The sequence below is a fragment of the Moesziomyces antarcticus genome, assembly GCF_000747765.1.
Source record: "Moesziomyces antarcticus DNA, scaffold: scaffold_v10014, strain JCM 10317, whole genome shotgun sequence".
Lineage (NCBI taxonomy): Eukaryota > Fungi > Basidiomycota > Ustilaginomycetes > Ustilaginales > Ustilaginaceae > Moesziomyces > Moesziomyces antarcticus.
Genome location: NW_014638996.1, coordinates 80,721 through 101,416, shown reverse-complemented (window position 1 = coordinate 101,416; position 20,696 = coordinate 80,721). Strand labels below are relative to the sequence as shown.

At 58.4% G+C, this 20,696-nt stretch overlaps 8 protein-coding genes across 8 annotated transcripts; 4 read left to right on the top strand and 4 right to left on the bottom strand.

Moving 5' to 3' along the window:
* Window positions 1–162: 162 nt before the first annotated feature.
* PAN0_014d4860 (uncharacterized protein) lies at window positions 163–2,064 on the top strand (the record flags this gene model as incomplete). The annotated part of the gene is made up of 1 exon (XM_014799566.1): window positions 163–2,064. One exon carries the CDS (start codon window positions 163–165, stop codon window positions 2,062–2,064), a length of 1,902 nt encoding a protein of 633 aa, XP_014655052.1.
* A 253-nt stretch (window positions 2,065–2,317) lies between these two features.
* On the bottom strand, window positions 2,318–2,972 carry PAN0_014c4859 (phosphatidylglycerol/phosphatidylinositol transfer protein; the record flags this gene model as incomplete). The annotated part of the gene is made up of 2 exons (XM_014799565.1): window positions 2,318–2,581; window positions 2,667–2,972. The coding sequence occupies 2 exons, from the start codon at window positions 2,970–2,972 to the stop codon at window positions 2,318–2,320; spliced, it is 570 nt and encodes a 189-aa protein (XP_014655051.1).
* A 599-nt stretch (window positions 2,973–3,571) lies between these two features.
* PAN0_014d4858 (RIO1-domain-containing protein) lies at window positions 3,572–5,392 on the top strand (the record flags this gene model as incomplete). The annotated part of the gene is made up of 1 exon (XM_014799564.1): window positions 3,572–5,392. The coding sequence occupies one exon, from the start codon at window positions 3,572–3,574 to the stop codon at window positions 5,390–5,392; it is 1,821 nt and encodes a 606-aa protein (XP_014655050.1).
* A 3,623-nt stretch (window positions 5,393–9,015) lies between these two features.
* PAN0_014c4857 (kinesin-domain-containing protein) lies at window positions 9,016–12,342 on the bottom strand (the record flags this gene model as incomplete). Its single annotated transcript, XM_014799563.1, has 1 exon — window positions 9,016–12,342. One exon carries the CDS (start codon window positions 12,340–12,342, stop codon window positions 9,016–9,018), a length of 3,327 nt encoding a protein of 1,108 aa, XP_014655049.1.
* A 765-nt stretch (window positions 12,343–13,107) lies between these two features.
* PAN0_014d4856 (SAICAR synthetase) lies at window positions 13,108–14,135 on the top strand (the record flags this gene model as incomplete). Its single annotated transcript, XM_014799562.1, has 2 exons — window positions 13,108–13,660; window positions 13,732–14,135. 2 exons carry the CDS (start codon window positions 13,108–13,110, stop codon window positions 14,133–14,135), a joined length of 957 nt encoding a protein of 318 aa, XP_014655048.1.
* A 138-nt stretch (window positions 14,136–14,273) lies between these two features.
* PAN0_014c4855 (kinesin-domain-containing protein) lies at window positions 14,274–17,765 on the bottom strand (the record flags this gene model as incomplete). Its single annotated transcript, XM_014799561.1, has 1 exon — window positions 14,274–17,765. One exon carries the CDS (start codon window positions 17,763–17,765, stop codon window positions 14,274–14,276), a length of 3,492 nt encoding a protein of 1,163 aa, XP_014655047.1.
* A 579-nt stretch (window positions 17,766–18,344) lies between these two features.
* Window positions 18,345–19,619, top strand: PAN0_014d4854 (DUF1295-domain-containing protein; the record flags this gene model as incomplete). Its single annotated transcript, XM_014799560.1, has 1 exon — window positions 18,345–19,619. The coding sequence occupies one exon, from the start codon at window positions 18,345–18,347 to the stop codon at window positions 19,617–19,619; it is 1,275 nt and encodes a 424-aa protein (XP_014655046.1).
* Window positions 19,620–19,764: 145 nt separating this feature from the next.
* Window positions 19,765–20,688, bottom strand: PAN0_014c4853 (WD repeat-containing protein 5; the record flags this gene model as incomplete). Its single annotated transcript, XM_014799559.1, has 1 exon — window positions 19,765–20,688. The coding sequence occupies one exon, from the start codon at window positions 20,686–20,688 to the stop codon at window positions 19,765–19,767; it is 924 nt and encodes a 307-aa protein (XP_014655045.1).
* Window positions 20,689–20,696: the final 8 nt, after the last annotated feature.

Below are 20,696 nucleotides of genomic sequence, written 5' to 3'. Positions count from 1 at the left end.
CAAAGCGTGAGGGCGGACTCTGTTGGGCGCCACACCGCCTAGTTTCGGGTTCGGGCTGTTCGGCGGGATTGGCCCGACGTGCAGTGCATCCTCCTCTCGCGCCACTGAACTTTCGTAGCTTGCCGTCCTACCGCCACGTCACACCTCGCCTTCACCGGCATCATGAATCCGTCACGCTCCTCGATGGACACAGATCAGCAGCCTCTGCTTCACGCCGATGCTGCGGAGCTCGATACTCGCTTCGCCATCGACGAGAATCTCGCAGAAGAGCAACCAGCGCTCGATCCAGCCTCGCCAAAGTATCCGCCCCTGCCGCCCTCCTACGACGACACCATCCGTGTAGACGCTCGCTCTCGAACCAGATGGAACCCAGCCGCCTGGTTCACCCTCTCGCGCACCACCAAAGAGCACATCCAGGCCTGCTTGCCTCGCACCAGCTCAGGCGACCTCCTCACCTTCTCTTCCGCCTTCTCCGGCTGCTACAGCGTCGCCATGCGCTGCTGGCCCTCCAATCGCTTCGCTCAGGCGAGCGCATTCATCATCGGCCTCTGGATTCTTGTCCTGCTCACAGGTCCTTCGCTTTCGCAATCCCCGGACAACATCGGCAGCGGTCTCCACCAGGACTGGGACTACTCCAACATCCCCAACGCCAAACCGGCGCCCCTTCACGAAGACGGTCACATTGTCGAGGAGGCAAAGTGGCAATGGCACAATTGCGCTTCCATCAAAGGCACCTCCAGAGTGCAGTGCACAGAGACCACCAGCTTCCTCCTCAATCCCAACAAGGCGAAGGACAGCTTCGCCTCCACCGAGTCCATCTTTGTCGACGTCGACTCTCTCCGCCCGGACCGTCCTCAGCCCGCGGGAAGCGTACCCGGCACCATTACCGTCGTTCACGAGAGCTTTGACGCTCCCGCTGACCAGAAGGACCTCGTCAAGGTCGAGATCACCGCTCGATACGACGAGGACTACAAGAAGCTTTTCGACACCAGCCTCGTGGCCAAAATGAAGCGCGGCCTTTACGACGAAGGCCTCGAGATCTTGACCTACGCAAAGGCCGTGGCCATCCAGCAGAGTCCACTCATCTTTGACGTCAAGGTCATCGTCCCGCCCCACGTCAACGTACCCACGCTCTCCATCGACGCAGGCGCGTCCAACATCGATCTCTTCCAATCCGCCCCTGCGCACAGAAGGACCTTCGGCTCGCACAGCCTTCACGGCCGCGACCCCGCACCCAGCCGACCCGACTTCTACTTTGGAAAGTTGCACGCCCGCACTCAGGTGGGCAAGCTGCAGTCTTCCTCCATCCGCGCCATCGCCGACATCCACCTCAGCACCACCAATGGGAAACTTCACCTTGGAGGATCCTTCGAGGCCCAGTCGCTCGAGTTCAAGACGGTCAACGGCCACCTCGATATCGAAGAGAATTCGAAACTCGAGGCTGCCTACGACCTCACGCTTCAAACGCAGAACGGTCACATTCGAGTCGGTCAGCACGCCAGCTTCCGTGCCACCACGCTGCGATCCGAATCGCTCAACGGAGGCATCATCGCCGAGGGCGCCGTCTTCAACGTGAACCACACCCTCTCCCTCCGCTCGTCCACCGGCAGGATCGAGGCGGCCATCAGCGTCGAGAAGCCCGACATTGCGCGGCTCGATGCTCCGGGCCTGGGCAAGACGGACCTGGTGACCGTGGATGCGCAGTCCCAGACGGGCTCCATCGAACTCGACTTTGTGCAGCACGAGCGCGAGGTGCCGCTGCGATGCCGAGCTTCGAGTGAGGTGGCTACGGTCTCGGTGGCCTTGCATCCCGAATTCCAGGGCAAGTGGGAGCTTCGCGGCGCCACGCACTCGCGCTACCGTGGATCCGGAACCGAGGACGGCACCGAGACCGATCGTGGCGTTCACCGATTCGCGATCGACGAGGACAGCTTTGGCTGGATCAATCGTCTCACACGAGGTCGCACATGGTGGGAGCGACCCAACATGCCGAGCGTCATGCCCAAGGGCGCCGAGGCCACGATCGGCACGCAGGTCGGGCTCGCCATCCTCACCTTCAAGTGAAGTCTCTCGAACATTTTTTTTTCCTCTTTGTACGCTCGTTTCTGTATGCACCTCTCTCCGCTCCTCACTCGCAATCTGCAATCGTCGCCCGAAGCTTGAGTGTGCAGTCGTCCGAGTGTATGCGTTGATTGCAATGCATGTGAGGATGTGGGTGTATAGTGACGATGGCTTGGGAGCATGAAGTGGTTGGCATGTGAAGATCGTGTTGAATTGAAGCTGTATACGGATCAAGGAGGCGTGGATCTGGCTTGGCTCATCGACGGAAGCCGAACTGGATGCTGAGATCGAGGCAGACCAGGTTGGAGCCGTCCTGGTTCTCGCCGGTGACGTGGACGTTGAACTTTCCGGGCGGGATCTCGCGGGGCAGAGCGACGGTCTGTTCGAGCTCGTAATCGCCGGCGGAGAGCGGGCACTGGAGGTCGGCGTTGTTGGCGCGGGCTTCCTCGCATACATCGAATCGTCGAGCCAAGAGCCTGATCAGACCGAGCTTGACCACGACATCGGCGAATGTGCCGTCCTGCCATGTGTCAAAGATGGACGGGATGTGTGAGATCAGCGACTGTGGTGAGAACGAGATATGAGCAATGCAATCGAGTACCTACGCTGACTTCGTCCTTGATGGTGCCCTTTGCACGCACGGTGAGGTTCTGGCCGGGGACGGGCGGGTCGGGGCTGACGACGATGCTGTCTACGCTGACGACTTCGTCACCCGTACCGCAGCTAGACCATTGCCAGCCTCCGCCCGGGGTGGGGTCCCAGGCGGACTTGTGAGCCTGCTCGGGCTGTGGCACCGAAAAGGCGATCTGGTTGGCGGCGTCGTTGCAATCCTGTCCGATGCATCCCCATGCCAGCGCTTGGGAAGCCAAGGTGAGCGAGGCGAGCGTGAGGGCGATGAATCTTGACTGCATTGTTGTGCGTACGCGCTTCGTGAAAAAGGGGGGGGGGGTGGATGGCGGCGAGATGGAGAGGTAGGAGTGTGTTGCGGCTGCTGTGGATGGATCGCTGAGCCAGTTGAGCGGACCTGCCGAATTGAGACGCAGTGCAGCAGCAGCAGCACTCGAGGGCCAAAGTGCCCCCCGCCAGGGTTTGCGCACTCGAATGTGGAGTTGGTGCCGAGATGCACCGACTGCAGCTGGGCCTCGTCGAGCTGAGCCACAACGCCGCCCCTGATGGCCATCGTCATTGCGCTGTTGTGGCGCCAGTCTGACCCTGCAGCGCCCAACAAAGCCTCCCGCGTGATTTTTCGTAATTGTTAGCTCTCCGATCTCACACTGAACAGAAAAGTCTCGCTCGAGACGTGTGGAGCTCTTCCTTCGCCTTTCTGGTCAGGGTCCTGCCCAAAATTGTGCAGAGCCCGAGAAGAAGAAAAAATTGCAGGAGCCACTCACGACAGCTGCATGCAGGCTCATGTCGAGCTTCCGGGCTTGCTTCCTTCTCCTCGCCATCTCTTCCATCTCGCTCCTGCCCAATCACTGCAGTCGGCAGCAACTCGACAAACCACTTCGCCATGAGGCTCGACGCCACAGACCTGCGCTACATCTCCAGTCAGGAGTTCCGTGTCCTGACTGCCATCGAGATGGGCTCCAAGAATCACGAGGTGGTGCCCTCCTCCCTGGCCGCACAGATCTGCGGTCTCCATCACTCGGGAATCAACAAGCTGCTCGGCTCACTCGCAAAGCGCAACCTCATCGCGCGTGTCCAGAACACAAAGTACGACGGATACCGCCTCACCTACGGCGGTTACGACTACCTCGCCCTCCGTGCCTTTTCCAAGCGCGACTCCATCGCCGCCGTCGGTCGCCGCATCGGTGTCGGAAAGGAGAGTGACATCATGATCGTCTCCTCCCCAGAACAGGAGCAAAGAGTCCTCAAGATCCACCGCCTCGGTCGAATCAGTTTCAGAGCCATCAAGGAGAAGCGAGACTACATGGGCAAACGAAAAAGCGCCAGCTGGATGTACATGAGTCGCCTCGCCGCAGCAAAAGAGTACGCCTTCATGAAGATCCTCCACGAGCACGGCTTTCCCGTCCCACAGCCCATCGACCAGGCTCGCCACTGCATCGTCATGTCCTACATCGACGCTTTCCCTCTTCGCCAGATCGCCGTCCTGCCACCAGATCAGATCCCGCTTCTCTACTCGGCTCTCATGAAGCTCATCGTCCGTCTTGCGCGCGCAGGCCTCATCCACGGTGACTTTAACGAGTTCAACTTGCTCATCCGCGAGGTCTCTACCGCATCCGATGAGGAATACGACTCCGACTCCGCAGGAGCACCGCCAGCGAGAGATCCCCAACCGTCAAGCTCGTCACGACGCGACCCGACTGACAGTGCTCAGCAGGACACTCTCGAAGCAGAGCTCGCAGAGGGACATCAGATTGAGCGTGGCAACGGCTTCGAAAGGGTAGTTGCTCCAGCTCAATCGCAGTTGCCGGATGTCGACGACGTCGACGACGTATCCGATGAGGTCGACCAAGAAGACGAAGAAGAAGACGACGACGACGAAGCAGCATCAGAGACATCAGAACGCCAAATTCATCTTGGCGACGACGTGACTGTCGAGCCCATCCTCATCGACTTCCCGCAGATGGTCAGCATCAACCACGAAAACGCAGAATACTACTTCGACCGCGATGTCGAATGCGTACGCAGATTCTTTCGAAAGCGATTCCGTTATCACTCCGACGAATTCCCGCGCTTCCAAGACGTCGTCCCCGAGTTTGTGCGCAAGCAGACCAAGCTTCCCAAGTCTGCCCCACAGCCCCAAGATGTCGACCAAGATGCAGTCAACAACGTACAGACCGGCGACGTGCGCCTCGATCTTCTCGCCAAGGCCAGCGGATTCGGAGGCTCGAAGCAGGATCGCGAACTCGAACAGTACATGTCGTCACTCCGCCTCAGCACAACTCAAGGCATGATCGAAGTTGCAGATTCCTCCCCAGAATCAGGCGACGAAGTGGATAGCGACGAACAAGATGAGGAGGAGGATAGCGACCAAGAAGATGGCGAAGACGAAGACGAAAGCAGCGAAGACGATGAGGAAGACGACGAACAAGGTTCCGACGCCGAAGTGTCGAGGAAGGCTCGCAAGGCTGCCCAAGCCAGTGCCAATGGCGTCAAGCCCTCCCGCGGTGCCGCCAGGAAAGCTTTGCTCGACGGCGACGACAGCAAGATCGCACAGCTCGTCGCCTCGGATCGCGCAAAGGCTACTCGTCGCGCCGAAAAGCACCACGGAAAGAAGGCGCATGCCGGCAAGGGCGGCAGAGCTCATGCCGGCGGTAAAGCCAAGACCGGAAAGGCGAGGATGATCAGCGACTCAATGGACTTTTGAACTTCCGCACAACTCTCAACTGTCATCAGCATGCCCTTCCCGCACTCACTCCCCTCTTGTCACAGGTAGCACCCGAACGAATCTACAGATGCCAATCTTGAAACAGAACCTGCCTCACACCCGTGTGATGTCTTGGTGTCCCGCGTCTGAAAGTCCGGCTGTCAATCATGAGCATTGTTTTTGGCACTCGCATTGGTCTCGGCACTCGCATCATGCGGGAGACATGAAAGAGCATCAAATCAATCATACTTCGAAGAAACGCGAACAACCAAGATACCAGCCAGCATCGGCAGTTCGCCTTTGGTTGAAGGAAAAACTTGGTTGATGGTTTTCGTATTTTCCAATTTGCTACCAAGACTCAGCTGATTTTCTCCGTGCATTCATCAACTTAATCATTAGTTCTTTCACACTAAGATACGGGAAAAAAGACAATTCAGAGTCACCCGGCAAATCATGACCAATAGTTACAGAAAGGTGTTTTGATAATTTGAATTTGCTGCTTGGTACGACCTATCGATCAGCAAGGGTCAAAGCACGAGTTTGAGCATAGGTAATCTGCCATGCCTTGGCTCTTGAGCCCAAATAAGTATCGGCAAAGGTGCCGTAACACCAGTGTCGAAGCAGAAGCTGTAACTTATTTTGAATATCGGCTTACGCGTGATGCTTTCTCACTATTCACCGCGCGTCCCAGCGCCATGCGTGAATTTTGCTTGATGCCTTCGTGAAAAATCGTGATTTAGGGATCTGACTCTGACTGAAAGCCGCTATTTCGCTCTTGCCGCGAGTCTTACTGCTTTGTTCACAACTTGTTATTGAATTACGCTCAAATTTCGAATCTGAAATCTTGATGATGCTTCATGATTAAGTTACCGGTCATTTTTGCTAGCAATTCTTTCCCCGATTGACCATAGACAATGTGGTCTTTTAAGTTAAGTTAACTTAGCTGTTTCTGAATGAAGGCAATTTTGTCTTCGTGATTGGGATGTAATTCCACTCAGACGTCATTCGCACAATGCTCTATACATTAGGTTGACTCGGCTCGAGCTTTCCTTTGTTGTGATGTAATCGAGCGTTGTTCGTGAATCATGAATTTCGGCTGAGATCAAGCGCCCCAGATGCCGAAACTCCATTGTAAATTTGTCATGATCTACAAAATGCACTTGGAACGTTGGGCCGTAAATTCGCTTTCAGGTGTCGCGTTGGTCGCGAATAAGGAAACGTGTCGTGCACAGCATGCGGTCACGCGAGTATGCCGATGTAGCAACACTACACAAAGCAATTCGCTATTCACAGTCATTGATTCCCCAGAACGACGTGCAAGTCTCAATCACCCACCGAAATCATATCCTAAAAAAACGCGAGCTGGCGAGGAGCAGCCACCCAGCAGCCACCCGGGGTGGCAAAATCAGCCACCCATCAGCCACCCGGGGTGGCTGATCCCTGTGTGTGGGTGGCTGCTGGGTGGCTGATCCCAAACAGCCAGCCGGGGTGGCTGATGGGTGGCTGCTTGTCGCCACCCACCCCATTTGTTAGGATATGAATGATCGACTCCGCGTGACTGCCTGGCTGCTACCAGACCGTTTGTTGCCAATTACTAATTCGTCGGAGGAAGCAAGATTTTTCAGTGTGTCCGGAATGGCGGCCCTTCGGGATTGCTGTTGTGCGTCGTGACTAAATTCATAGCCTGGCTTCTAGCAGATTTCATGATCCAGTCGGATCGAGACACTAAAGGCGCATTCTGTCCAGATAACTCAAGCGAAAGTCCACAACGTCTGTGTCTCGATTTGGAGAAAGCCCCCGGAGTTTGTTTTTCGAGCCCCCCCGACTGCCACCCTCAACATTCGAGAATTTTTCTGTGATGGTCCAAGTGCCTCATAAACCTTATGCCAACCTTAGCCCGCTGCATGGATCGGCACAGATATGTGCTTTGTGAAGTCAAGGGTCTAAGATCATGTAAGTTACCGAATGCATGATCCATGAGGCTCGGAGCGTCAGGGCTTTCAAGAGATGTGGTTCTGGAATCATACAACGCTTCAAAGTCAGAGATGAGTTTGAATGAATATCGAATAATTCCGTTTTCACAGGGTCTAGCGTGAAATTCAATCAAATCCACAAATTTCGGATTGTAAGAATCATGATTCTTGACACACCCTCTTTTTGGCTTCGATCTAAGGCAGGTAAAAAAGCGATTTGACTGTCGCACGCTTTGGAACCACTACAAAGTGGAGTAGCAACATCAAGAAGACAGTCATGGGTGAATTGATTTGAGTTCTTCATGATTGCGAGTAAATATCATAAATTATGACTCGAATTACTCTGAAGCGAGAGATGTCGCACGCAAGCCAGCATCGAGAGCTGGCCGCTGCCCGGTTGCTAATTGCCATGCAAGATCAAGCTGTGAGAGGCTGCGCACACCAGTACCACGACATCGCAGCAAAGTTATCCCAAACAGACGACAGCACAAGATTGTCAAACAGATAAAAAAACACCTGCCAAATTGCTTCAACGATTGACAAGTTATCAACAACACAATGCCGAAAGCAGTTTCAATCCTCCAATGTATGCGATGCTGAATGTTCTCTCATTTGTTACGAATTCGAACCTGAGATGGTACACGACTCGACGACCAAAGCAGCTTCAATCTCAATGAAATGGTAACTGGCGACGAACAGCCAGCCAGCAGCCACTCCCGCGAACAGCGCTACCGTTCCGTTAGGATCTGAATTCCGTACTCTGCGGACTTCCTAGCTTGAATCATGTGACTACCACTACTTTGGGAAAAGTAAAGTCCGCGCGATGTAGGAGGCCTTTCCATGCAGAGATTCAAGGTTAGCCTGGCTCTCACAAGCACCCTTCCTGCAACTCGAGGAGTGAACAGGTGCGAGTCACACTAGATGATAGCATCCATGACTTGATGCCTCGTTTACACAGGGGCTCGAAGGTTCGCGTTTCCGGGCCAAGCCATCTTGAAAATATGCAAGTACGTCGATCCAGGACGGACGGTGCGATACACGAATCGTGCTCTCGACATATGAGAACCGACGCGAACGCTGGCTGGGCGCGAATGGATGCGGGCTCAGGAGCGAAGAACGCGGCTGGCTTGTTCTCTCGAGGGCCTGATCCAGATTTATACGTAGCTCCTTTCGCTTCCCACCAAGGCCCCCCACCAAGGAAGCTTGTCCCGGGCGAAGTCAAGCTGGCTTGGCTGCTAGATGCGGCGTGCTGGTTTTCAATGATACACGTCCTAGAGAAACATGCTCTGCCAGACAGCTTTCGAGCTTTCTCCAAATAGCTGTGAACATGACACATGCTGCGGCTGACTCAAAGAACGAGCCACAAGCGTGCCCTTTCCACGCCTCAGCTCGCGACGAAAGCTGCTGCTGATGCGCGAGAAAGCGAACCGTGATCCTAAGAGTGGTCGAGGTAAAAGGACGTGCCTGCCTGCTCAGCAACCAACTCGATCACACAACCATCAACACAAGCATCGTGACCGTCGCAGACTGCGATGATGCCGCTGCAGACGATTTCGGAAACAATACTGCGAGATTGCAACCGTGAACTCTGTCACCTGGACAATATGCGGTTCATCAGGAAGACTAGGGAGACTGCAGGTGTACGTGATTTCAACGTCCGGACTTTCTGCTGGAGAAGCTGCGCGAGGCTCTGTTGCTGGATGCGTTCTGGAAGACGGCCTCGACCAGGCTCGAGTCGCCGATCTGTTCGACGTAGTCGTCCTCCTGCATGGCGGTCTTATTGCGCAACTTGCGCTTCTTCTTGGGCGTGACGCGTTCTTCGACGACCATGCTTGCATCGCTGAGATCGGTGAGAGCGCTCGCCTCGGCCAGGATGGATGCGTCGCGCGGGGCGATGCGCGACTTGTTGGACGAGCGTCTACCTCGCGCCGTGTTGGTGGTGCTGGTGCTGCTGCGGGCCGAGTTGACGGTGCTGGGACGTCCGGACTTTCTGCGAGGAGGTGGGCGAGGCGCCTCTTCTTCGCTTTCCGACTCGACGTCGAGGTCAAAGGACGAGTCAGAGGACTCGGCGGCGGCAGACGAGCTGTGCATCGACTCGTCCCTGGCGTCAGGAATCTCGACGTAAACTTCGGTCACTCGCACGCCCCGCTCTGGCGAAGAACGCGTGACGAGATCATCGGCGTCACTGTCTGAGTCTTCTGAGTCTTGGGCTGCGGACAGATCGACGCTTTCTTCGTCCTCTGCATCGCTGCCGTCCGAGGACATGGGCTCGTCATCGTCACTAGCCTGGCTGAGGTCGGCGTCGTCTTCGTCTACGTTGGGCATGGAATCGCCGGACGAGATGCTGATCGCAGAATTTACGAGTGCGGCGCGAGTCTGCCTTCCTGGCTTGAGAATGGCTGATTCTTCATTGTCCGATGCATCCTCGTCGTCGTCGTCGTCGTCGTCGACGTGCAGCGAACGCGAGATTTCGCCCTCGGTAGCATCGTCAAAGACGCTTTCGCCTCCGCTGATCTCGCTCATGCTGTGGTCGACACCGGATGGCTTGGACGCAGCAAGGGTGCCTTCGACTTCGGCCTCTTCTTCGTGGCCAGACTCGCTGTCATCGTCGGTGTATTCGGACTGGTCGGCGTCGCTGTCGTCGACGAGATCGGGCTCGTTGCGCGCATTGGTGCTGACGAGAAGGTCGATCTTGCGGTTCATGAATTGGGCGTTCTCCTCCGCATCGTTGATCATGCGACGGTTGTAAAAGTCCTCCATCTCGAGCAACCTCTGCTCCATCTGGTCGACCATCTCCCTGCGGACCTCTGCTTCGATGGTGGCGCATCGGAGCTCGGCGGCGTAGAGCTTTTGGCGAAGCTCTTCGTGCTTTTCGACGAGCATGTCGACAAAGGGGTCGTGCTCGTCGTCGTCGTCGGCGTCTTCGTCGTCCTCGATGATGGTGACGTCTGCGCTCGCGCTGGTCTCGACGTCGGAGGAGGCGATTTCGACGCTGGACTTTGACTTGGAGAGGGCACGCGAGGCAGGGGTGGCATTCTCCTTGTGTGCTGGAAGAGGGGGCAGCATCTTTGTGATGGGAGCGGTGGGGCGGGCGACGGCGACGTCCTTCGCGATGGCACTGAAGCGCATGACGTGTGCATTCTCCTCGAAGCCGGTGTCGTAGGGGTTTGCGTTGACGATCATGACGGCTTTTCCCTCGCCGACAAAGAAGCTCTGGAAGAGTTCGGTGAGCTTGGAGTGGCGGAAGGGGACGATGCTGAGGCGGCGCTTGACGGTCTGTGCCTGGCCGCCTTCGGTGGTGCCGGTGATGCGGATCTGGTTTTTGCGCAGCGTGTCGAGGCATTGTCCCAAGCACATGAGGGATTTGTTGATGTTGCCCGCTTCCTTGAGACGATCGCCGCCGGAGAGGCCGGTGTTTGCGACGCGTTCGCTGCCTGCGAGGTCTACGATGCTGAGACGTGCGGTGGAGAAGGAATCGAGATTGTCGTCGGAGAGGTTTGCGAGGCCGCCGTGGTGACGGACGATCTTGATTGTGAAGATGCCGTGGGATCGGGAGCTGGCGCGGTTGGCCATGGTGCCGAAGACGGCGCGGTTCTCTTGGCCGCGATGGAGGAGGTCGCGAGCGTCGTCTGCCGAGTTGATCTTGATCTCGCGCAGACCGTCTACGTACTTGGCGCCAGTTTCGTGGTCCCTCTTGAGGCTGAGGGGTTTCCTGTTGAGGGTGATGCTGCTTGCGCTGGAGGGAAGGGAGGAGGGAGCGGCGTTGGCCATGTTGGCGAGGCTCCAATTGGAGCCGCGTACGGATTCGGAGCGACCGATGGTGGCGCCGGGGGATACGTCGAGGAGGTCAAAGAGTTTCTCGTTGTAGACCTCTACGTAGCTGGCAAAGACGCTGTAGCGCAGATTGCGATCGACGGTGAGCTTGGTGTCGTCGTGCTCGATGAGCTTCGTGGGGCGTGCGGATCGGGCGGGGGTTTCGGCGAGGAGCCTGCGGGATACGCTGGGGATCATGAATGGGTTGACGCCGAGGGTGGGGGAGGCGTCTGGGTGTGCGGTACGCTTTTCCAGACGTCTCACGCCGGAAGCACCAAATGGTTCGATGCTGGCGGAGCTTTCGAGGTCGTTGATGGAGTTGAAGATGACGTCGAGGGCGCGCGGGAGGATGCCTGCGCCGCCGGGGGAGGAGTTGCCCATGACGGTGTGACTCTTTCCGGAGTTGGTGACGCCGTAGGTGAACATGAGGCCGCTCTCACCCTGGAGGAGTGCGTTGACGAGCGGAAGGGTGGTGTGCTTGAAGAAGGCGGCCTGGGACTGATCCTGCTGTGCGGCGGAAGGCAGGTCGTGCTGGGTGCCAAATACTTTGGAAAAGATGTATTTGGTCGGGGGAGCGATGCTGGTGGTGCGGGATCGGCTGGCGGGGATGCCAGTTGGGTAGGCGTGCTGGGCAGGGGGATGCATGAGGATTTCGGTGTCGCTGACGACTTCGATGTAAGGGCGCGCAGTGGCCTCTGCGGGCGGAGGGCGGATGCGGAGATAGGCCTTGATGGGCTCGATGTCGAGGAGGCGGGAGGAGTCGTCGGAGGCGGCCGTGAGCCTGGAGATGTCTGCGACGGAGTGCATGGAGCGCAGGTCGGAAGGACGACCGCGGATGGAGGATTTGGGACGCGGAGTGACCATGGCGGGCTCTGCGTCTGTGCGCTTCCTCCTTGGCTGAGGAGTGGCTGCTGCTGTGGCGGCCGAGGAGGATGAGGATGCCGAGCTGCGGATGTGGGAGGAGGAGGCGGAGGCGGCGAGCTTTGGCCTGGAAGCGGACTGGAGGTGAGGCGGTAGGATGCGTTTGGAGATGTTTGAGTTTGTGATGTTGGTCATGCTTGCGCGCGAGGGCAAGAGATGCGGTTGGGGCTTTGCCCTTGGCGTTGCGAGGCTAGCATCGTTTTCGTTATCGGGGGTTGCGTGTCTGGATGATGATTTGGGCATGGTGGTGGAGGAGCGTGGTGCTGGATCTCGCGAGGCGGATGGTGGTGCGGAGGCAGGATGCGCATGCGGATGCGGCTCGAAACGAATTGATGAGGCGAATGAAGGGTGGCCGCACGCATCCACTCCGACTGAGCCGCGTCTCGAGAGAGAGAGAGAGAGAGAGAGAGAGACAGAGAGAGTGTGTGTGTTGGAGTCTGTTTTCCTTGAAAAATCCCGACGCGACGCATCGCTTTGATGCTTCAGCAGTCGAGTGTTGTTCTTTTTCCTCGCCGCGGCCGTTTGCGATTTCTCCACATATCGCGCGTCCTCGAAGCAGAGAGTTCAACACCCAATCCCATTCCGCCAGCCATCGTCCACGATCTCAGTTGCAACATTCGAACTCTTTCCCGTTTGGGTCCATGACATCTGCTTTTGCTGCAGGAATGCTGACCGAGAGAGTGGTTGAAATGTCGCCATCTGTGCTGCGCATCCCCAATTGCCTCGAGTGGGGCAGCGGATCGACAGCCTCGCTCAGCTGCGCGTCGACGCACGTTCGGCCTCGGATCACGTGGGAAAATAGGTCACTGTTAGATCTTTATATCGATGCTCCAAGCAAGAAATTCGCCGTCGAGCCAAAACGGCTGCTGTTCGGGGGCCAAAAAAAATCCGGAATGACTCGGCTCTCGGGCGTTGGATTCTCGACACGACTGATTGATGGTCCGAGCTTGGCCGTGGCATGCAGCTTTGCCTCTCCATCCCCACCCACCTTCCGCCAACATCCTCGCCATGTCGCAGTCGGCCATCGTCACAACACAGCTTCCGCTCACCCTCATCGCAAAGGGAAAGGTGCGCGATGTCTACGACGCAGGCATCACCGACGGTCCGCATGCAGGCGCCATCCTCTTTGTAGCCACCGACCGCATCTCGGCCTTTGACATCATCCTCCAGAACGGCATCCCCAACAAGGGCAAACTCTTGCACGCCCTCTCCACCTTCTGGTTCGGTCTCCTCACCCCCTCCCTCATCGAGTCCCACATCATCGCCACCGACTATCAAAACTTCCCTGCCGAGCTCAAGCAACGCCTAGATGCCGTAAAGGATCAGGTCGAGGGCCGCTCCATGCTCGTCAAGCGCGCAAAGGTGCTGCCCATCGAGGCGATCGTCCGCGGATACATCACCGGCAGCGGATGGGCAGAGTACAAGCGCTCCGGCACCGTTCACGGCATCAAGCTCCAAGAAGGCCTCCAAGAGAGCCAACAGATTCCCAACGGTCCGCTCTTCACTCCCTCGACAAAGGCCGATCAGGGCGACCACGATGAAAACATTCACCCCGACAAAGGTGAGCTCTCACCCATCCCCGCACCCAATGCGCCTCCCACTGACACTTCTCTCCTCTTCTGTCGCTCATAGTCTCCGAAATCATCGGCTCGGATCTCGCCTCCAAGATGGCAGCCTCCGCCGTCGCTCTCTACTCCAAAGCCGCAGCACACGCAAAGTCGCGCGGCATCATCCTCGCCGACACCAAGTTCGAATTCGGCCTCATCGCTTCCGACTCGGGCGACCAAATGATCCTCGTCGACGAAGTGCTCACCCCGGACAGCTCGCGCTTCTGGGCCGCCGACAAGTACGCCGTTGGCCGTGGCCAGGACAGCTTCGACAAGCAGTACGTACGCGACTGGCTCAAGGCAAACGGCCTCGACAAGGCTGCCGACCAGGGCGTCCCCGTCACCCTCCCCGACGACGTCGTCAAGCGAACCCAGGAAAAGTACACAGAGGCCTACGAACTCATCACTGGCCACAAATACGCCGCCTAGATTGCCCACCACGTCCGAATGCCAGCTTAGAATCTCGCCATCGTGCACATGTGCAAGACGGCCTGGTATACGATTACGAGAGAAAGTACAACATTGTACACGATACAAATCTTTAGAAATGAAGCAAACCAGGAAACATTACGACCGCGCTCGCTTGCTCTTGGGTAACGCCGACGTCGTCAGCTTGTTCTTGGCGCTGCGCGATGCAGAAATGGTCGGCTTGATCGCCAGCTCTTCCATCGACGTCGAGCTCGGCACATTCGCGTGCCCAAACGGCAACTCTCGCAGCGGCCGCGTGCTCCTCCGCACCGCCTCTCCATCCTCGACTCCCTCCACTGGCGGCGTGGCAGCAGACTCTTCCACTTCGGCCTCCAATCCCGGCTCCACCACGGCCCCATCCTCCGCTTCCAACTCCGACGTGAGCACTTCGCTTGTTGCCGCCTCCGAGACGAGCGTGTCGACGACCTTTCGACCCGCCTCGATCGCCTCCTCTCGATTGCTCGGCACCAGACCCCACCGTCCGGGCATCTTCCACACGCGCTTCTGCGGCGTCTGGCCCGTGCTTCTATCCTCCTGGAACTTGGACGCCAGCATCGTATCAGACTCCGACGCAAGCTCCTTGAGAACGCCGCCCACCGCCTCGCTCCACGCATTCACCTCGCCTTGGTGTGCGTCCACCTTCTCCACCACCTTGCCCGCTGCACATGTGACCGTCTGCGAGCTCGTCGCGAGGTGCGAGGTGGCCGCTTCGAGCGTCTCGGTGAGCTCGGTGTTGGCCGCCTTGATCTTGGACGATTGCGCCTTGGTGTGCGCCTCGACTTTCTTCCTGGCCTTTTCGGTGAAGCTCGAGATCTTGTCGTGTCCGCACAGGGCAGCAGAGCTCAACGCAGACAGGTCGTCCTCGATCGCCGATGCGAACGCGTCCATCTTGGTGCCCAGCTCGGTGCTGGCGTGCGAGACATCGGTTGCAATCGTATGCGTCTCCTCGACGAGCGTGGCTTGGGAGCGCTCGAGCTTGCTCGCCACGTCGCCCGTTCCCGCCGAGAGCGTATCGAGCTGTACACGCTGGCTCGCCTCGTGCGATTCCGAGGCGTTGATGGAGCGCGCAACCAGCGCCTGTGCCGGCGCCATGGATGCAGCCACGGACGACACCTGCTTGTCCATGAAGCGGTCGAGCAGGCCCCCAAAGTCGGCCATCAACTCGCGCTTGAGCGACGCATTGCTGCGCTTCATCTCGTCCACCGTGGCTGCGAGCTGCTCATTTTGGTCGCGCAGCCGCTGCATCTCTTCCCGACTTGCTGCCTCCGCAGCCGCCTTGACGCGCGCGATATGGTCCCGGTTCTTTTGATTTGTTTCTTGCACCTCCTGGAGTGTGGCGACGTGAGCCCGAGTCACCTGCTCGAACGACGCGGCGACGTGCGTAAAGCGCTGCGTGTTGGCCAGCACCACATCTTCGATGGCGCCGCGACACGTCTGTTTGAGCGAACCGAGGCTTGTCTCGCTCGATGTCTGCAGCGCGCTCACGGTAGCCTCGAGATCGCCCAAGAGCGAAGCGAGCACGTCCTTGGACTCGAGCTGGCCCGAGCGCACCTCGCGCAGCGAAGTCGAGATCTTCTTCAGTCGAGCTTGGAGCCAGTGTTGGTGCTCATCGTGGTGGCTCTCTGTCGCACTGACCATGTTGTGCAAGCTGGTCTTGAGCGAGGTGCTGAACTGATTCTCGGCAGCTCGGAAGGCGGACAGGCTCGAGTCGAGCTGAGAGGCGTGCTGCGAAACAGCCTCCCTGCATTCTGCCACAACCGCGCGGTTGGCCTTTTCCACCGCCGTCTTCCTCTCGAGCTTGTCGAAGAGGCCCTGTACATCTGCGGTGCTCTTGTGGACAAGATCGGCAAGCGAGGAAGCGGCGGTGTTGAGCTGCGCCTCGCTGGCCATGTATGCCTTGCGCAATGCCACCTCCTCGTCCACGGTCAGCTCGAGCGAGGCGGCCTTGGCGATCAGGGCCTCGAGCTCTGCGACACGATCTGCACATTCGGCCTTTGCGATGCGCACCTCGTTGTCGCGCTTGACGAGAAGCTGCATGTTCTGTTCGAACTGCTCCTTGAGGCTGTTGAGCTTGCTCTCTGTGACCTCGGCGGATCGTTTGAGCGAGTCTGTTAGCGTCTTGCGCTCCTCGTGCTCCGCATGCATGGTCTTCCACGAGTCGTCGGTGAGGTAGATGCCGTTCTGGTCGCGCGATGCCTGGAGGTCGCCCTTGAGCCGCTCGATTTCGAAGACGTACTCCTTGATGAGCGCCGAGCGCGTCATGCGCGTGTTGAGCTCGGGGCGATTCTTGATCGACTTTGCGCGGAGCGCATAGTCGAGCGTCGAGAGAGTCTCTTCGATGTTGGCGCGTTCCTGGGAGACGGTGGCGATGATGCACGTCTTTGTGCGTCCGCCGAGCGACTCTTGGAGGAGACGCGTGAGCTTGGACTCGCGGTAGGGGATGTGGCTGTTCTTCTCGACGAGCGCGTTGATGACACGTCCGAGGGTGAGGAGGCTCTGGTTGATCATGCCGGCTTCGCGAGCACGTTTGTTCTCTGCGCCGGATCTGCCGATGTTTTCGGAGCCGGCGAGGTCGACGAGGTTGAGCTTGCCGATCTTGAGCACGTCTTCGCCGCGGGAGCCCTTGTCCTTGATGAAGACGGTCATGGTGAATACGCTGTGCGATCTGCTGGACTGTTCGTTGCAGTTGGTGGCTGCGATCTGGCGCTTGCGACTTCCGTGGCGGAGGACGGCGAGGCCGTGTGCGGCGTCCTTGAGGGCGACCTCTTCGAGGCCCTGGATGACGACGCCCTTTCCGCGTGCGTCGTCGTACATGCGGAGGGTGTGGTGTGCGGCGTCGTTTGCGGACGAGGCGTTGTCGGGGCTGAGCAGGTCGCGAAGCTCTTCATTGTAGAGCTCGATGAAGGTGGCCTTGACCGAGTAGTCTTCTTTGGAGAGCTCGAGGGTGTGGAAGAGGCGATAGAGGGAGCGCGGGATGATGCCGGCCTCGGAGGAGTAGGTGCCCATTTGGGAGGTGAGGTCGCCCTCCATGGTATGGGTCTTGCCGGTGCCGGTCTGACCGTAGGCAAAGACGGTGCAGTTGTATCCGGACATGACTTCTTCGAGGATGGGGCCGACGACGTCCTGATAAAGCATGCCCTGGTCGGCCTCTGGGCCAAAGACCTGGTCGAAGTGGTAGCTCTTTTGGCGAGTGGAGGATTCTTGGTGGAGGGTGGTAGAGGAAGAGGAGGAGGAGGATACCGGGGTAGGCTCTATCGCGACGTCGATCTGCTGGCATCGTGGGCCGGAGGTGGTGAGGATGGAGGGTTCGGTGCGCGGCGGTTCGTTGGGAGCATGACCTCGTACGCGCACGACGACCTGGATGTTGGATTCGCCAGCGTCGGAGCGTTTGCGAGCGGCATCGTCGTTGGAGGCTGCGGACGCGGAGCGAGAGGGTGGATGGGTGGCTGCGGCGTTTGCTGTGAGTCTGCGTGCTGCTGCTGATGATGCGACGGGCGGAGCGACGCTGGGGGCTCGTGAGCGAGGCTGTACGGGGCGCGTGAGGTTGGACGAGGAGGGCTGTCTCCGGAGGTTGGAGGAGGAGCTTGCCATGGTTGCTGCGGATGCGTTTGTCCACGCGCTGATGTGATGGAGCGGTCGATAAAGCGGATGATGGAGCTGACGATGATGATCCACCGAGCGATGGCGGCGAAGGATGAGAGCTGCGGGCGGTGCGCGAAAGGATCGGCGCGTGGTGCAGAACAACACGTCCTTTCGCCCTTCCGCCGCTCCAAAGACGCGCTCTGCCTGTCCAGCGCAATCACAGCTCACGTGATTCATTAATGAGCAACAGTGTTAGACCTTTGCCAATTGAGTCGAAAACTAAAAATAAAATTGCGCACTGCAACTGTGATGGCGGCGCTGCAGGGCTTAGCCAAGCGCGCCTCTGCTTTCGAGGCAGAGCAGCAGCAGCTGAGCCGACGCGTCGTTGCGGAAAGGAAGAGGAGAAGCGGATTTGGATGCGGATGCGGATGCGAATGCAAGATGCGGAGGTGGAGGCAGCGGCGGCAATCAGTGTTGGATCCTACAAAAGAAACCGCCCTCGCTTCCATCCACTCCTTCTCTGCCTCCATCCACCATCCACCATCCACCACCACCCAACCAACCAACCAACCTCCCGCTACCGACACCATGACCGGCACACACTCCCTCTGGGAGCACGCCGCTCTCGATCCCAACACTCACCTCCTCCCAGGAATCCGCTCCTTCTGGCCTGCCTTCACCTCGTACTTCCACAACGGAAAGGCGCTCACCCACCTCGCCACCTACAAGTCCTACTATGCCTCCGCAGACCCGCTCCACTCGGCCATCGCCTTCTGCGGATTCGTCAGCTTCTACGTATGGCTCATGGAGAGGATCACCGGAAACGCTTCCCAGGTCGACGGCCTCTGGACCTTCCTCCCGCTCATCTACTCGGTCCACTTCACCGTGCACAAGTACTTCACCTACCAGCCCGCCAAGCTTTCGCTCTTCGGTGGCGTCGAGTCCGCCTCGCTCTGGGACAAGGTCGAGCCGCGTCTCGCGCTCATGACGCTGCTCTCGGTGCTCTGGTCCGTCAGGCTCACCTACAACGCCATCCGACGTGGCATGTTCAAGCCGGGCGAGGAAGACTACCGATGGCCGCTGCTGCGCAAGACCATGTCGCGTCCCATGTGGCACATCTTCAGCATCTTCTTCATCGCCATCGCACAGAACATCCTCCTCGCCATCACCGCCCTCCCCAACTACCTCCTCCTCACCACCACCTCGGTCAAGCACGTCACCGAACCCGTCCCGCGCCCCGTCAACCAGCTCATCCTCGGCGACTACATCCTCGCCGCCCTCTTTGTGCTCAACCTCACCATCCAGTTCTTTGCCGACCAGCAGCAGTGGAACTACCAGAACTACAAGCGCGGCAAGGACCCTTACGAGAAGCCCCTCCCCGCTGCCATGCTCGACCCCAAGTCCAAGCTGCCGGTCAAGAACCAGACCGTGCAGCCCTACGCTACGCCCGACGACGCACGCCGCGGATTCGTCACCAAGGGCCTGTGGGCGTGGAGCCGACACCCCAACTTTGCATGCGAGCAGACCACCTGGTGGATCCTGTACGCCTTTGTGCCGCTCACCTTCCTGCCGCGCAACCTGGATTTCACGCATGCGCACTGGTCGCACTTTGCCAACTACGCCATCCTCGCCCCGCTCGCCATGAACGCGCTCTTCCTGCCCAGCACGCGCTACTCGGAGCAGGTCTCGGCCGAAAAGTACCCCGAGTATGCCGACTACCAGAAGCGCGTCGGCATGTTCCTCCCCATCGACACCCTCCTCCGCACGCTCTACTACAACCTCATCGCCTCCAAGCAAGACAAGCACCGCGTCGAGGCCAACGTTTGGGGCACCAGCCAGGTTTCCAAGATCAAGGCCAACTAGTCGCGCGCCTTCCTCGCCTCAAGTCTTTCTCCCCCCTTCCTTTCATCGTTTTTCGCTCCTGTAATCCAGCTTCCTCTGCATGTAAGATGTGAAACGCCAAGCGAATACCAACGGCCGGTCTTTTGTGTGCATGTCTTTTTGGATTTCAACTCCTTGTTGGCCAGAGCCAGATTTTGACGTGAGGTTCAGGTTCGATCGCAGCCGAAGCGACAATGTTTGCTGTTGGATGGGCATCGGTTGCAATCAGCGCCACGTTGGTCGAAGCGGCCGCCCACCTTGCCACCACCTCTTTCGACTGGAGATCCCATACGACCACGCAGCCATCTTCGCTGGCGCACATGACGGCGGTGCCGCCCGTCACCAGCGTGGCAGCCATGGCGAGTTTGGTGTTGGTGTTGCCCGTGTAGGTCTTGACCACCTTGTCGTTGAAGATATCCCACAGTCTCGTCGTGCTGTCCAGGCTCGAGCACAGTAGGTGTGCCGACGAAGGCATGAACCTCACGCCGCCTAGCGGAGCCTGGTCCTTGTGCACTAGCGTCTTCAAGCACTGGCCTGTAGTAGTATCCCACAGCCGAATCGATGCGTCGTACGAGGCCGAGACGATCATCGTGCCGTCTCTGTTAAAGTCCACGCTTGAGACCGCTTCCGAGTGCGCCGAGATGACACGATGGCATCGGTTGCGCGCCACATTCCACAGCCGAACCGTCTCGTCAAAGCTGCCCGAAACCAGCAGCGTTGAAGCGGGGTTGAACGAGAGGCACAGCACGTACGATGTATGCTCTCCAAACTCGCGCACCACCTCGCGTGTCAGCACGTTGAACACCTTGATCGTACGGTCGTCCGAGCACGTCGCAACATAGACACTATCTGCGGACCACGAAACGTCGTTGATGCCCGCAGTGTGCGAGGAGAAGGTGTGGATGAGTGCACCGGTAGCGACAGACCAGATCTTGAGCGTACGATCCGCCGAGCCTGTGGCGACAAGAGCGCCAGACGGAGAGAACGAGACGCACGAGACCGACTTGGTGTGCCCGCTGAGCGTATAGATCAGCTGCGGGGTGGATGGCATCGTGGAGT